The 14,712-nt window shown below is 39.8% G+C and overlaps 1 protein-coding gene across 2 annotated transcripts in view; it reads left to right on the top strand.

Annotated features, from left to right (window-relative positions):
• The window catches only part of LOC124162209 (glycine-rich protein 1-like), an 83,801-nt gene that overhangs the window by 50,761 nt on the left and 18,328 nt on the right, over positions 1-14,712 (top strand). For both annotated transcript variants that reach the window (XM_046538657.1, XM_046538656.1), the window contains exon 3: positions 9,540-9,644. In XM_046538657.1, the coding sequence (XP_046394613.1) occupies positions 9,540-9,644 (105 nt within the window). The remainder of the gene's footprint in view (positions 1-9,539; positions 9,645-14,712) is intronic.

Genomic DNA, 14,712 nt, shown 5'->3' with positions numbered 1-14,712 from the left:
CAACGCATTTGGCGACTTAAGTAAACCCTTTGAAATGCACGGTGGTTGACAGCACATTCAGAGTCCGACTTGAGACTGATCCTCTTTTGTTATTTATATTCGATATATTGCGATTGGAAAATCGGCACAGCTAATACCGGAAGTCAAATCAAGCTAAACATATGAAGATGAAAAAGCAGATGGAACATGAAATATCATTTAAGTTTTAGTAATCAATTTTGAATTCGCAAAGGAAAACATAACGTGTGAATTTTATCCAACCACGAGCCTTCCTCGACTGTCATCTGACACATTACCGATGCACGAATGAGAGACGGCGAATGGAAACCAAATTTAAGTCAAGCCTTTGACGATATCTTTTCTCGATCCACTTCAAGTAATGAAAGTTCAAAATGGCCGGTTGTGGCCAATGCATTTCCATTAATAAACACAAAGGAGAAAGCAGTACAGCTGAGGCCAATCAGACGCTGGGAATTTTTTTCGATAAGATTTTTTTCATCAATTAAAAAGATTATTGTCAAATACAATGCTAATGACGAATATAAATGATCAATCGTGATTCTCTTCGAAGTATATCCTCATAGCTTTTTTATTGTCATGCGAATACCATTCAATTTCGAATGTGAACTGTATCATCTGAACTGAGTCGTTTCCAGATAAATGCATCAGTGAAAGCATGCTCTCATTAATCCAGTCACCTGGAGAACCAATCAAAACATTGTGATATACTTGTGCCCGGCCACAGGGACAAAAAATCCAACTCGCATTTTTGACCTTTCCTAATGGTTGGCGGTGAGACCAGTATATAGCGTTCCTTCGCAAACTTGATTGCTCCGCATGACTGGTTTTTCATTCACTCGCTTGCTCTGGTTTCGCGGCAATTTGCCGGTCAGTGGCCTTTTGCGCGGGGCGATACGAATTCCCCGGGGAAAGCGAAAGCTCCGATCCACTACACCCCACCGCTGAACGAAGCGAAAAGAGAAGCGCAATCACCCCATCTGTCGGATTGAGACGGAGTGTCGACGTCACACTCCAAAATGATTCCCTTCTCCTGAATGAGGAGCCCAATGTTTCTCCATCGGACATTCCCAATTTTATATGTTCCATGCACACCGAAGGCCGGGAAAATGACTTATTTTCCACCATCGAAGGCTGTAAATGAGAACCACGAGTAAGTCGATTTCCGAAAATTTGCCGAATACAGACCCCACAGCCGGATGAAAAGTACGGGAAACATTTAAAAATCAAGCAAGTCAGGAAAAGCTTAAGCAATTACCAGAAAAATGTTGTATCTTCTTCCATGACATTCAAAAACTGTGTTTTTTGCTAAAATTACGTCAACCTTATTTGTAAGGTATTGGTCACTATACCCCTTTCCTTGAATTTCTCACAAACTACCAAAATTGCCTAGTGTTTAAAATATTGCATAGACGATTATTTTACTCATCTCCTGGAATACATTTCCGTATACTGAAGTTTGACGTCTCTATGCCATGTCTACACCAACTTTTCCCTCTCACCATTACTTGATGTAACATTGTAGCATGCTCATGAGGGAAGATGCAAGTGTTTTGTGCATCAACACGTGTACCAGGACCTGTGTTTTTCCTCGCCAAAAAGTCGTCGTCTTTGCGTTATGACACGTATAGACAATCTTAGGTTGCGCAGACGACATCATTCCTTCCTTCAAGATGTCCCTCTCTATTAAGCATCAGACGCTCCTCCGAAGATTGCCCACTTCCATTGATGAGTACAGAACCTCAATTGCTTCACCGATGAATCGCCGCAATGCATGACCGGCGCCCCATCGCACTGAGACAGCAATTCACTCGAACTCATCCGGGCAAAAACCAGTCGTTGAAAGCAATGCAAATGCCGATCGAGGATAATAAAGGCGAGAAAGTTTATTCGCTCTTCCCCTTCCGCCTCTATTAAGAGTCAAGCTTTCCTTCAAGGCACTTTCATTTTCAATGCATGGGAAAAAAGATATTTAACACTTTGAGCTTTCACCAGTACCATAATGCAACTACGAACATGCATAATTTAAAACATTTATTCAAATTATATCAGTGACTCGCTCAGGTTTGGGTTAGGGCACGAGTCACATCGAACAAAGCCATAGACAGATGACCAACACCTTTCTTGCGAAGGCTTCGTGATGTGAAGTGAAGTGGATGTGATCATTTTTCCGGTATCTAAGCCCTTTTTTATGCCTGAGATGACAACGTTAGACGTAAACAGACTGTCGACATCAGACAGCACAAAAATAATGCGGTTGAATTCCAGAAACTTTAATCACACAGCATGCATAATTTTTCGTTTGGCTGACGACATCTTTTCCCTGACCTACTTCCAGTATTTGCACTCGGGAGGGTCCGATATACATTCTTGCCTATTCTGAGTGTCCACAGTGACATCAAAAATTAAGATATTCCGAAACAAGTACAGTATGGCTATTCATATGCACAATTCTCAAATACGTGCACAAGCCGAAGTCATAACATATCATTAGCGTAGGATTATACAAATAGAAGAAAGATAATTAAATGACGCAAGATTCACAAACTAAAATGGCTACACGTAAAAGGTAACACTATGCATAAAGGTCTTCCGTGGTAGATCTGGAAAACGTTTATTAAACCATGCAACAGATATCCTCACTCAATTATTGACATAAATGCTTTCACCATTTTCATTAAGTTTTAGTACTGTACTGTATTCCTTACACGTAATTCATCGTAAAAAATCAATAGGTGATTCCAATGATTCCCGTGCCCTCAAAAATGGAAACAATCATGCTCCACCTTCCAAATACATTTTAATTGTATGCTTCAAGGACGAGAATTTTCCCGTATGCATATTAATTAAGTTTATTTTCGTACTGTCACACTTTAATTGTGCCACCTCAAAGACATCAAAAAGTAGAAATAGATAATTTGACTTGAGGTCCAAAAATACGGATTGTTTTGCACTGTAGTCATTGACAACAGATGGATGGGCACAACAGACTAATAGACCCATTTTCCCGTTGTAGAAATCATTTTTACCAAACCCATTTTTAGAATATGACATTAAAACTGGAAGCGCGGATAGCAAGTAATAATATGTATTAATTAAACAAAAATTATCTAAAAAAATACTCAATTGACTATTTTTGCTATGAAAAACATGTTTTACCGACGTGTTTATTACAGCATTACGTAACATAACTTCGAAGCATACCCATCACGGAGGAAATTTAAAAAAAAATCTAATTTTGTTAATTTGTATATCAAGTACGTTCTCCTCCGTCAAACAGTATTAAACCACGCATTCCATTTCAAATCTCCGTTCCTTATGAAAGTCGATTCCGGGTTGTCGAGATGGGACTGAAGTGGCACTTAGCTTACCACACTCTCACTCTCTATATACCTACATCTGAACACAAACTAGGGCGTGCCTTCGCTCACAATGTTCTGATAGACAGAGAAGCAAACCCGACGACGCCTCGCTGAATTATAAGAATGCACACAAAGTGTATGTCCCCCCTCATATAGGGCGATCACCTCGAATCACTGGAGCCAAGCAACAGAGAATAATTCCATGCTCACCGCCTTCTTTGCTCTGACATCGACAGACTAAGCGAGGACCACAGGGCAGCCACAAATATGATTCAAGGTTTGCGTGAATGGTATGAGCGCTGCCTGGACTGGCAATTTTCGGTCTATTCGCACGCATCGCAGGAACAAAACTTTTATTCTATAAGGTTAAATATCGCTTTAACACAGTTGAAGTTTATAGTGAATGAATATGTGCAATTAATACGAGGCATATTCATTTCACTAATGTTGTTAAGGAACATCAGAATTTGTAATGACATCCTATATTTTCCAACAGATTTTATTGTAGACATCTTTCCAGCTCAGTAAGGAATTTTTCACGTAATAAAAGTTAAGATCACTTATCAATGCATACAAATAGTGTAAAATATTGCATTCATGACTATATGGCTGGACTATGAGACAAACAAACGTTTTTCACTGAAGCATTCACATCGACTCAAGAAAACTTGAAACATGGAAACATAGATAATTCTCGTTGTGAAGGCTATTCAAGATCTCCACCGGATAATCTCCTTCATGGCTGCCGACGTTTCGGGGTACGAGTCGTACTCCATCTTCAGGGCTGAGTGAAATAGGACTCACTCAGCCCTGAAGATTGAGTACGACTCGTACCCCGAAACGTCGGCAGCCATGAAGGAGATTATCCGGTGGAGAACTCGAATAGCCTTCACTACCAGCATACGCCGGGAAAGCATTCGATCTTTTTTCATAGATAATTCTCCATATATTTTCAATCAATAGGTGTAGTTTTTCGCGCGCGTTTATACAAATATACCGGACCGACCGCAGCAATTACTTCCTAACTCTTCACGATAAGAGATGGTGTCGTAACACCTCACTCTTAATGAGACAGATTGCGTGGCTCATTTTAAGGCCATTGCAGTCCCCAGGACACTTTCACAGTCCGGTTAGTTGGAAGATGCAGCGTGACAGCATGGTGAAGAAGAAGAGGGCGAGGAGTGCAACCTCTTGCGAAAGGCAGTCGTCGACTTGGCGATGCGCCTGCAGTCACTGACGCGCATCGCACGGATGACGTGCGTGTCGCATATTTCCACGGCGATGTCCCGCGCGACAATCATCCACAGAAGAGGCGTCCGTCCACACTCGCGTCAACCAAGTAAAAAACAGACAGCAAAAGCCTACACAGCGTGCCTTTCGCCCCAAAACTGCTTCAATCTCACGTATCAACATAAAATTTGACTATTTCATGGCATTAGAGCCATTCATAGATGCATAATTATTATAAAATTGGGTTAAAGGCTAGGGGGTTCAACTATCTTTCAAACGTAATACTCGAGAGCATGTCTTTCACAAGTTAAAATCCATTATTCTTCGCCTGCATCACAGAGAATAGAGTTGCCACCATTGGCGGATCTATGGGGGAGGGGGCTAGGGGGCAATAGTCCCCCCCCTTGGGTTTCCAATTTACACTAGACAAAATGGAATTTTTTTCCGACCCCCACTACTGCTGGAATTTTCACCCCCACTCAGCCACCCCCCTTTCCCATATCCTGGATCGCCCACTGGTTGCCGCCAAATATAATTAGTTAAAATTAAGTATGAATTCAGCATAATTATAAAAATTAATTATATACCAACAGCCCTCCGAGTGGGGTGGTCATTTTCCCTCCGAAATACAGAGTAACCCATTCTCTGGACATCCGTCAAATCTCAAATCACTTAGAGGGCGCAATCAAGTCCACTGTGGCCATTCATTAACCCCTCCCTCCGAATACGTTCTTTTGTTTTTTTTACTCGCGCGCAAATAATTTCTCGTTGCTTCAGACGTTTGACTCCCTTTCACTTTCCAACCAACGTTCCAACCGCTGGCAAGATTCAGGCTTTTTGTACATCTGAGGCCATTTCCACCTACACATTTGTATTGAGTTGCTCTCATTGGAGACACACACACACACGCATCCGCGACGACTAGGTTTCCAGGAATGAGGAATGGCGGAGCGACATGCTCGAGTGATTCCGATGGACTTTCACCGCCGAAAAATTACGCGCCCTGCGCCGAGCGCCGCCACGCGGGCAAAGATATCGGCACGACCCATTTCCCAAACGATCGAGACGAAAAAATGGATCGCTTTCAATGCATCGGCGCCTGGATCCACGGTGCCACCGCCATTTCGAAAGATCCACTTCGTGATTTCAAGTCTTTTTTCGCGATGTGTTCCCATTTTGCTGCGCATTATTTTAAATAATGCTACCTTCGTATGAGAAATTTTTAGATTCTAAACATTAATTCAACACGAAATATTGTTTTGAATTATTTTTTACATCAATTTCCCGGACGTTTACAAGGATTTAATCAATAATGAAAATTATTATTAATATACTCACCTTACATTATTGTATCAAGAAACATTAAGTTAAAAGTCTAAAAATATAGAAATTATTTTGTCATTCCCTTAAATTCAATTACTTTTAACCATTTTTAAAATGTGATTTTTCAAAAGTAAACAGTTTTTTCGGTGAATCCATAGGTTTTCTGAAAGAGTAGCAGAGAGTGAACTGGAAAGGCATTGCCTTCAAACATATATGACACGTTATACATCAAATTGTAAATCAGAGATATGTAATACTTAAGAAATCGTCTTCTGAGGGAAAAACAATTGGGACTGAAAAATTGCACACAGTGCCCCGATAGTAAAAAAAGGGAAACAGACATGACTAAGGGAAGTATCGACTAATATCGTTAACGTCGATTATTGGCGAGATTCTCGAGCATATTGTTGTTAGCAATATTGTCTTCCCTAGGCAATGTAAGCCTTGTACATGGCTGTCAGCAGAGCTTCCAAAAGAGTATATCTTGCGAAAAACAGCTCGCGATCTTTCTTCTCCAAGTTCTCAATTCCGGTTATTCGAAAAGACAATATGACCCCAAATTTTTAGACTTTAAGAATGAATTTGAAAAAGTATACAAAAAAGTTTTTATTCAATTTGAAGTCATGAGAGTCAGGCGGGAAGGCAGTTAGCCTGATACATGAATCTCTGAGTGATCATAAGCAAAATGTAATTCTCGACTAAATTAGCTCTGATTGATGCTTTAAGTAATATCCGTTATCCTACAGGGAAACGCAATTGGCTCACTTTAGTTTATCTCTCCTTTCCCTCCAAAATAAGAATTAAACGACGTATATTTTCAGATAAAGCTGTCACATATCGCGAAAATAGCGAAAACACTGACTTTGAAATCCAATTAATCGGATCTTAAACAACGCGCAAGCCAAGAGAGGGCACTAGAAGTACATTTGCAGCGCAGGTCGTTAAACTAACCCATGAACGCATTGAGGGCAGCGTTAATAGAAAGGCGATGGATGAAGACGAATTGTGATGAATATGAGGGAGAGACGAAACTTGGGAGACACAGGTAAGAAAAAATGTTTTTGGCAGATCCGTGAAGAAGTTAAGGGACGTCAAGGGCATTATGGGAAGGTTTTCGGATGAGAAAGTAACAGAGATTCTCGCACTCGTCCGAACGATGAATTAGCATTATAGAGAGAAGATGGGATCCAGCGCAGAATGACTCAATCCATGAAATTGATGAAATTTAAAGGAAAACTGCGATATTCGTCGAAATCTGTTACGAATAGGTAGAAAACGCTAATCAGGTTTTACATTAATTAATTTTGCAGCCACACGGATGCTACGAGCTAAGAAAAGATTTATTGAGCAATTATTTTTCACAGTGACACGGACAAGAACGTCATTTTCGAACCTCATTATATTTCTAGTTCCGAGAGAAGAGATGGATAAAAAGAGATTTACCAGTCGGATGTACAACTATAGGTATATATAGATTAAAAGAAAAGTTACACTTGCGAATATCGGAGTTTAAATCGATAATATAAGAGTTGCAGGGCAAGATAAAAGGACTAAAAGATGGATTTTGCGGTAACTATGACAGCTATCACCTTACGTTTGATAAAAACTCATTTTAAATTCAGAAAGCAGTCCCTCATTTAAGTTAAGCCGCAGAGTTTCCGATCGTATTTGATAGCTGCTTTTTTGACAGGTAATTCAATGATTCATTCAAAATTTGCCTAAAAACTTTCAACTTTCGAAACGATGAAGGCCAACGAAATTATTGTATGATTCATGACAGATTGATTTTCGGGTTTGCTTGCACGAACTTAGGGTACAATTTTATCTAATCTGTCCATACAAATTTTGACCTGTCCCATTCAAATCACACCTCTATAATAAACGGCCTTAAATAAAAAATGAGGCGAGGGATGAACAAAAAATCAGAACCCCCCAGAAAGAATTGTGTGATCCATACTCAGGATAGGTCAATGCATTTTATGTGCATGTTGCGGCTGCCGGAACCACATCACTGACTCTTCTGGCATTTCAAGGCGTTAATTAGACGATAATGAAAACGCCTCGACCACATTCAACATGGATCATTTGATTCTCCTGGGCTTTCTAAAAGAGGGGTTCTTGTCAAAGACTCGCTGTCACAGGTCAACACAATCAACCATTTTATACCAACGAAAAGATGGAAAAATATCAATGACTGAGCATTCCGCAATTTATTTTGCGTATACGATCTTTTCAATAGTTTTGAGTGTATGTTTTCCAGTGCCAGCAATTGAATATGGCCGATGGTTGCAGCTGTAGCGGAAAAAAGGTGGCTGCATCTTGAAAGAAGGCTCATGGGAAGAAAATCAATTTTATAGAACAAGCTATGAAAATTACTCTGAAATCACATCAAAGTCTGACCAAAGAGAGTTTTACCAATATTTCCTGTGTTATTGAACGGATAATGCGTATTTTAACGGGATCTTGAGAGTCAATATTTCTCCACCATCAGGAGATTATGATTGCCTTCATTATTTCTTTTCCAAATAATTTCAATGCCGAATACTTGAGGTCACACGCTCTTCCATTTCGCAAACTGAAGCTTTCACGTCAAAGGTACACGAAAGGAAAGCGTTTTTGCTCGCGTTTAGAGAGATATTATCTTGCACCGGATAAAACCGCAAGGTGACTCCTTTCAAGACAAAATTCATGGCATTTACTTCAAACGAGCCACCTTGGAATATGATTTCTGGCTTATTATGGCCCACTCTGTAAGAGCAGGATGACTGATGGAATATTTCGATATGGCAAATTCATGATTACTATTGAATAGGTATTTAGTACCGGGTGAAATATGCTGACCTAGGCAAAAATAACAATACAGCTGTAACTTACTTTATTATTCGGATTGAAGAATGAAGTCAATGAATAATCTATATTTATTATAGTTAAATTAATCCATATTATTCATTGACTTCATTCTGCTGAGTCAATGAATAATATCTGCTAACCGATTAAAAATTATATTAATACGAAATTCAGAATTTGTGCATACATATCAAATCAACGTATTAAACAAACGGTTAAATCATACGAATTTCAAATAATTTATTCCCTACTCAACTACAATTTCGTTACCATTTCACTTATTTAATACTTAATGTTTTGGCATACAAAGGTTTACTAAGGTGAAGATGAAGATTACAAGCAAATTATTATCTCACCAAATATTTCTCCCTGTATAAGTTATTATTTAAAATACGCGTCCTACTGATTCATAAGTCTATAGTTTAATTTTACAGAAATAATTTTCCACCACTAATGCGAGAAACACACATCATTAGCCACGATTTTCAATTGTTACAGATAAAGGTTAATTCCGTCACACTACGAACACTACTTTTCCCAATCGACGTTAATTTCCTCCCCGTAGAGTGACACAAGACCACGCAAGGAAACGACGCTGCTTGTCTTCACAGGAGGTCTGTCCCCATGGCGACTCCACGGCCAACTGACTCGGGCGGAATCTAACGAGTGCTTTCCTTTCAGCGATCGAGCCCTTTGCTGCAGCCATCACGGCGCCTCCCTCCATTCAACTGTTTTCTTTCTTTGTTACACTTTTTCTAGGACACCGTGGAGACGCTGGCGTGGGACACGCCGTCACATGACCGAGGCGAGCGGGACAAGAGGACGATCGGCTTCCTGAGGACGCTCTTCCCGGGCATATCGGAGGTATAGGAGGGCTAGGCGGGAGGAGGAGGCTCTATCAATCCCCTATCATTCAATCAACCAACTCGCGCGACGTGCAGGCGCCGGGCTTCGGGAAAGGCTCTCGAAAAGATAGGACGCGATTTGTCCCGAAAAGTACCTTGTGGCTAGGTAATCGATATCCGAAAAGTTGCCGAACAGCAGGGTACTTTTTATTTGTGAATTTTTTTATCATAGACATTGTATAAAGCAATCAAATCTTCAGAATAGTATGATATTTATTGTTCCTTGGGATTATATTGGTTAGCTGAAGAAAAAACCACGGAAAACTTAAACATTCTTTATAGAAATGTAACTTCAAGTTAAAACTTCCATTCAACGCAGCTCCAATTAAGGAATATGACTCACCTTATTATTTAATTGTATTTTTTCGTACATGATATCGATTTTACCCTCAATATTCATGCGATAGCGACGCAATTAGCATAATGATCGCGTTTACAATACGCTCTAGCCAAGCTAAGCTGTAAATATTGGCTTCTACTTGTGAACATCAATCAGCTTAATATGGATGCGTTGGAAATGAATAAACGTGGGTTAACATTCTTTGCATAGTAATAATAATAATAATTTTCTGCACTTTCCTAGGTTTCTGGTAACAATACTGACTCCAGTGACAGAATGACTAACTAAATAACACGAGTTTCGCGCCAATATTGATTATATCCTGTGAAATACATAACCCTCTTTCAAGAAGACTATTACCCATACGAAAAAAATAAATACAATAAATATCCATCAAAATTGCGATATTGCATGGCCCATAACCACAAAGTAAAATCAAAAAGGAAATTTTATGATTAATAAAGTAAAATTACACAAACAAATGAAATAAATCATTTTTCATAAAAAATAAATAAATTCTATTCGAATAGAAATGCAAGCCTCATTCTCGAAAAACCGTGTCACAATTAAAAGCACGCATTGGATGAAACAATGGACTTTCACTCACGGTCACGGTCGCCATGGGCATGCATGCCTCCCGCCAGGAACTTCAGTCTCCTTCCTCAGGATATGCTGTGAAATTTCCTGCCTGTGAAAGAAACACAAGAGTGCTTAGCATGATATTCCTGTGGGGCCGATTTGAAACTATACATATATAATAGAGGATGTCTGTTTAGCTGTTCGCTATGCCATTCGGCTGAACTGATTGCAACCAAAGTTAATACATATGTGTATTTCATACTCCCGTAGTGCTACTTCCGATTGCGTCCTTTGAATCTTTTTCTCATTACCATTCGTTACGTCACGTCATACAACTTATGCTTTTGGAGATCCTAACACCACTTGACACGATTAAATAGAAGGTATACTCAAAAGCATTCTACTCTTGACTATTGCTCCTCTCGGTGCAAACCTTTCCACTGTGGTATGGGGGTGCAAACGACATTTCTGGACTACGCACGTGTGTACACAAGGGTCAATGCTGTGGAGCTGATCATTCGTCCCATGCGTGGTAGACGGGAATCGTTTGTTCCGTTGTTTACTATTCTGCATCCTCTATTCGCCGTCTTCCTTCAATTTGGAGTCAATGGTGGGACACTTTGGGGGAGGATTCCCTCTTCTCTTTCTCACTGAGGAACGCCGGGTGGCCGGCTAGTATGGCAACCAAAGTCATTCGAAACATAGAAAATTTTCATTTGATAGAAAAATTGAACACCGCAGAATTGCTGGAGATTTATAGAATAGAACATATGTGGAATAAAAAAGATTTCATTTTCATAATTATATGTTAGAATCTATCTGTAATTGTATCTGCTTAGCTCTGGATTTTTGCTAATTGAATCCGAATTCCAAAAGATATTCATGCATATTTACGGTATGTACCGTAATTTGGTTCTCAATCATTCCTTGCCTGAGTGATACGTTAGTGAGTGAACCATGTATAATAACGCTTCAATTAAAGCGGAAGTTTGGTCGCAATAGCTGGATATGTGGATTCTCTTGGCCATATAAAAGGGGGTACCCTTCTCCCATCATTCGGGGTCTTAAAGAATGTCGCGTAGAATTAAGGGCAATGTTCTCAAAAGGGAGGCGATATTCTACAAACTACTGCTCCCGGATCTTACGAAGGTCGGTAATAACCGGGATAGATCTCACCCCCGTCCACTCTTCTTCTCTTTATTTTCTACGGTCATCCGAAGCCCAACACACGTTATAGCTAAAAAAAAAAAAAGATGTCGTAATTGAGACAGCAATCAAAACTTCGACCGATTTCAGCGCAGTGTGCTCCAAGGGCTTCCTCCAGTGGGCTCAGAAGAGAAAGGCAATCAGGAATAACCTCCTGAAGGAGGACGCCTCGATAGATTACGTTTATGCCGTTTCCACGAGAATTAGAAAAAAACTCTCCTAATGGCGCCCCATCGACGGAGATAGGCTTTCCATTCTCAGCCTCCGATTTCATAGAGGTTTGTTGGCGATAACTGCGATAATTACAACTCTGAGACACAGAGAGGTGAATACTATACGCATAAACAGAAACAGTGACGTTCGCTATTTGTCGGGTCGGCTCGTCGATGCGAAGCACCAGGAGAATGCCCATTTTCTTGGTGGGTGTTTGTGTGTACACCGTGGGTTTGGGTTGGTGGGGAGGAGAGTAGGCAGGAGTAGGAAATAATCGAAAAGAGAAGCAGTATGAAGGGAATGATTGCGCAAACTCGCACTCACTCTTTAAGGAAGTTAAATAATTAATTAAGGCAGTTAATAATTGACTGTTTTAGGATACCACGAAGCTGGCAGGATCCACTGAGGATGTCTTGAATGCTTTGATGGCTATTTCTCGTATCTGGAAGTATGCGGAGCAGTGAGTCTAGCTCGCAAAGGGACTGTGAAGAATGAATCCATCAAACGTGCACCCGTCATTGACGAGAGTGTCCTCCGGCGGACGGAGCGGGTACTTTTCGTCTTCGAAGAAAGGTGGACTGAGATGGGTGGCAAGGTCGCGAGTAGGGAAGGCCGCTCGCGTCAAGGAGACAAGTGAATGGAGAGGGGCGGTCCCTAGCGAACGAATGTTTTTCCTCGGCGCCGGTGTCCGTTTTGGGCGAGCGAGCAAGGTCAGCCACGAAAGCGGGTCGGGAGACGACGAATGGGGCACGGCTGCCTCGGGAAGAATTGAGCGTCGTAGGAGCGGAAGATGCATCGCTCGGAGATAGAAAGATGACGAGTCGCGAAAAGAACTAGAGAGGGAAAGATTGGCGAAGTGAATTTTATTATGAAATTCTGAAGTCGCCAAAGAGGCTTTGGTTTTCAAAAGGAAATCTGACCAATATAAATCTGAAAGAATACACCATATAGCCACTTCTGTTGTCAATGGGCTATTAAATAATAGCAGGAAAAAATCGAACGCAATATTAAGAACTAAACACAAGCAGAATACGACACTAGAGCTATAATTTACTTTTCATGTCAATTACGCACAAGTTTAAGAGATTTTTCGCTACCATTTTAATCACATACACTGCAAGACGGCACGTCGAAGGAAACCGATTAATGAGTAGTGCCTGCCTGCCTAGTGCTCTGATACTGCTGCAATTTAAAGTAACAATTATGATATTCAGCTCTTGCAGAAAAAAATAAGTAGACAGGGGCAGTATTTTCATTAATTTTCAACCTCGCTTTGATGATTTTAAGTACTATGCAAAATGGTCTATCCCATTTTACTGCATTTCAAAACCGTTACTTATATCCAATGGCTAGAAGCAATAAAAGCGCCAGGTATTCATCAATTCATTTTTCATGTGTATTGGATAACACTTTGAACAAGTCCGAAAAAACGATTTTTTGCTATAAATGAATAAAGAAGTCAATGAGCAGAGGCTCTAATTTCCTCATCTTTTTTAATTGCTTTGTATTAAACCCAAGTAGTGACACGCATCATATGCAGGATTAGAGATAAGAAAGCTAAAATGTAGATATTTTCCTTGATAAAATAGACTGTGAAGATAAAATAATATGAGAGTATCACAAATGAAAATACGAGAAGGTAATTTGGAAATTGAATGAGTGCTAAGCCGGATCAAGCGGTGCATCTAAATTATTTATTCCACTTACACGCAATCGCAATTAGTCTCTTTCTAAGTACAATGAAATGATCACTATCGTCACTGCACTCTTTTTTTTGTGCAATTTGCTCATTTCTCTCAGTTCTTTAGCAATGTTTTACGAGAGATATTAAATGATATCAAAAAAGCTTTCTCTTACATTGCTTGAGATAAAAAATTGTTGCCTCTTCTTTTGGAACTTTCCTCATTTCTCCAAAATTAGATCTATGCGTACGTTGCGAGACTAGCCAAAAAATATCTGAAGAATAATCAGGAGCGTAGAACTGAGAATAAACAATCCAGAAATAATTATTAAAAACAATCAACTCTCAAGCAAGAAAAGAAATAAACATTGGCCGTTTAGAATAAAATTATCCTTTTTTGTCGGAGAGGCAATATCATTCAAAGGTGGACCCAAGTTCCATTTACGGGTATCACTCTGAGTATTGTTCTAACTTTTCGGCTAAATTATTGCGTTTATCATGTTATCTGAAGTGTATCCTTTATTTTAATTTTGTTTTTATTTTTATTATCATAGCCATGGGTATTTGAATATGATGAATTCGTTTGACATTATCCTTACAAATCAACCGTTACAACTGTTACCTCATTTTCGTTGAGCGGTGTGTTCACAATTTCCCTATTAACCACGGGACACTTCAGATATCTTTTGATATTGAATTTGTTTCATCAAAGGTCAAGTTACGAATGGCGTCAAATAAATTGTGAGTTAAACGTTGAATACGAAACATTAATATCATAGGTTACTCAAGGTGTTTTTTCTGAGATGACTTGGAATGAGGCGACGAAAGAGGCCAAAAGACGTTCCATCATCAGCTTAGAGGACGATTGCAGTCGCGATTGAATTACGTGAAATGGATTTTTCAATTTGGAAAACAAAGCATAAGTAAGAACAAGAGTTAACCTAGGTGGCTCATCAGAATGACCTGACGATTTCAGGAGTAATGCTGGAGAACAGCACCAATGAACAT

This window comes from Ischnura elegans, chromosome 7 (assembly GCF_921293095.1).
Source record: "Ischnura elegans chromosome 7, ioIscEleg1.1, whole genome shotgun sequence".
Taxonomy (NCBI): domain Eukaryota; kingdom Metazoa; phylum Arthropoda; class Insecta; order Odonata; family Coenagrionidae; genus Ischnura; species Ischnura elegans.
The sequence above is the reverse complement of the archived record's forward strand: the minus strand, read 5'-3'. Positions and strand labels throughout refer to the sequence as shown.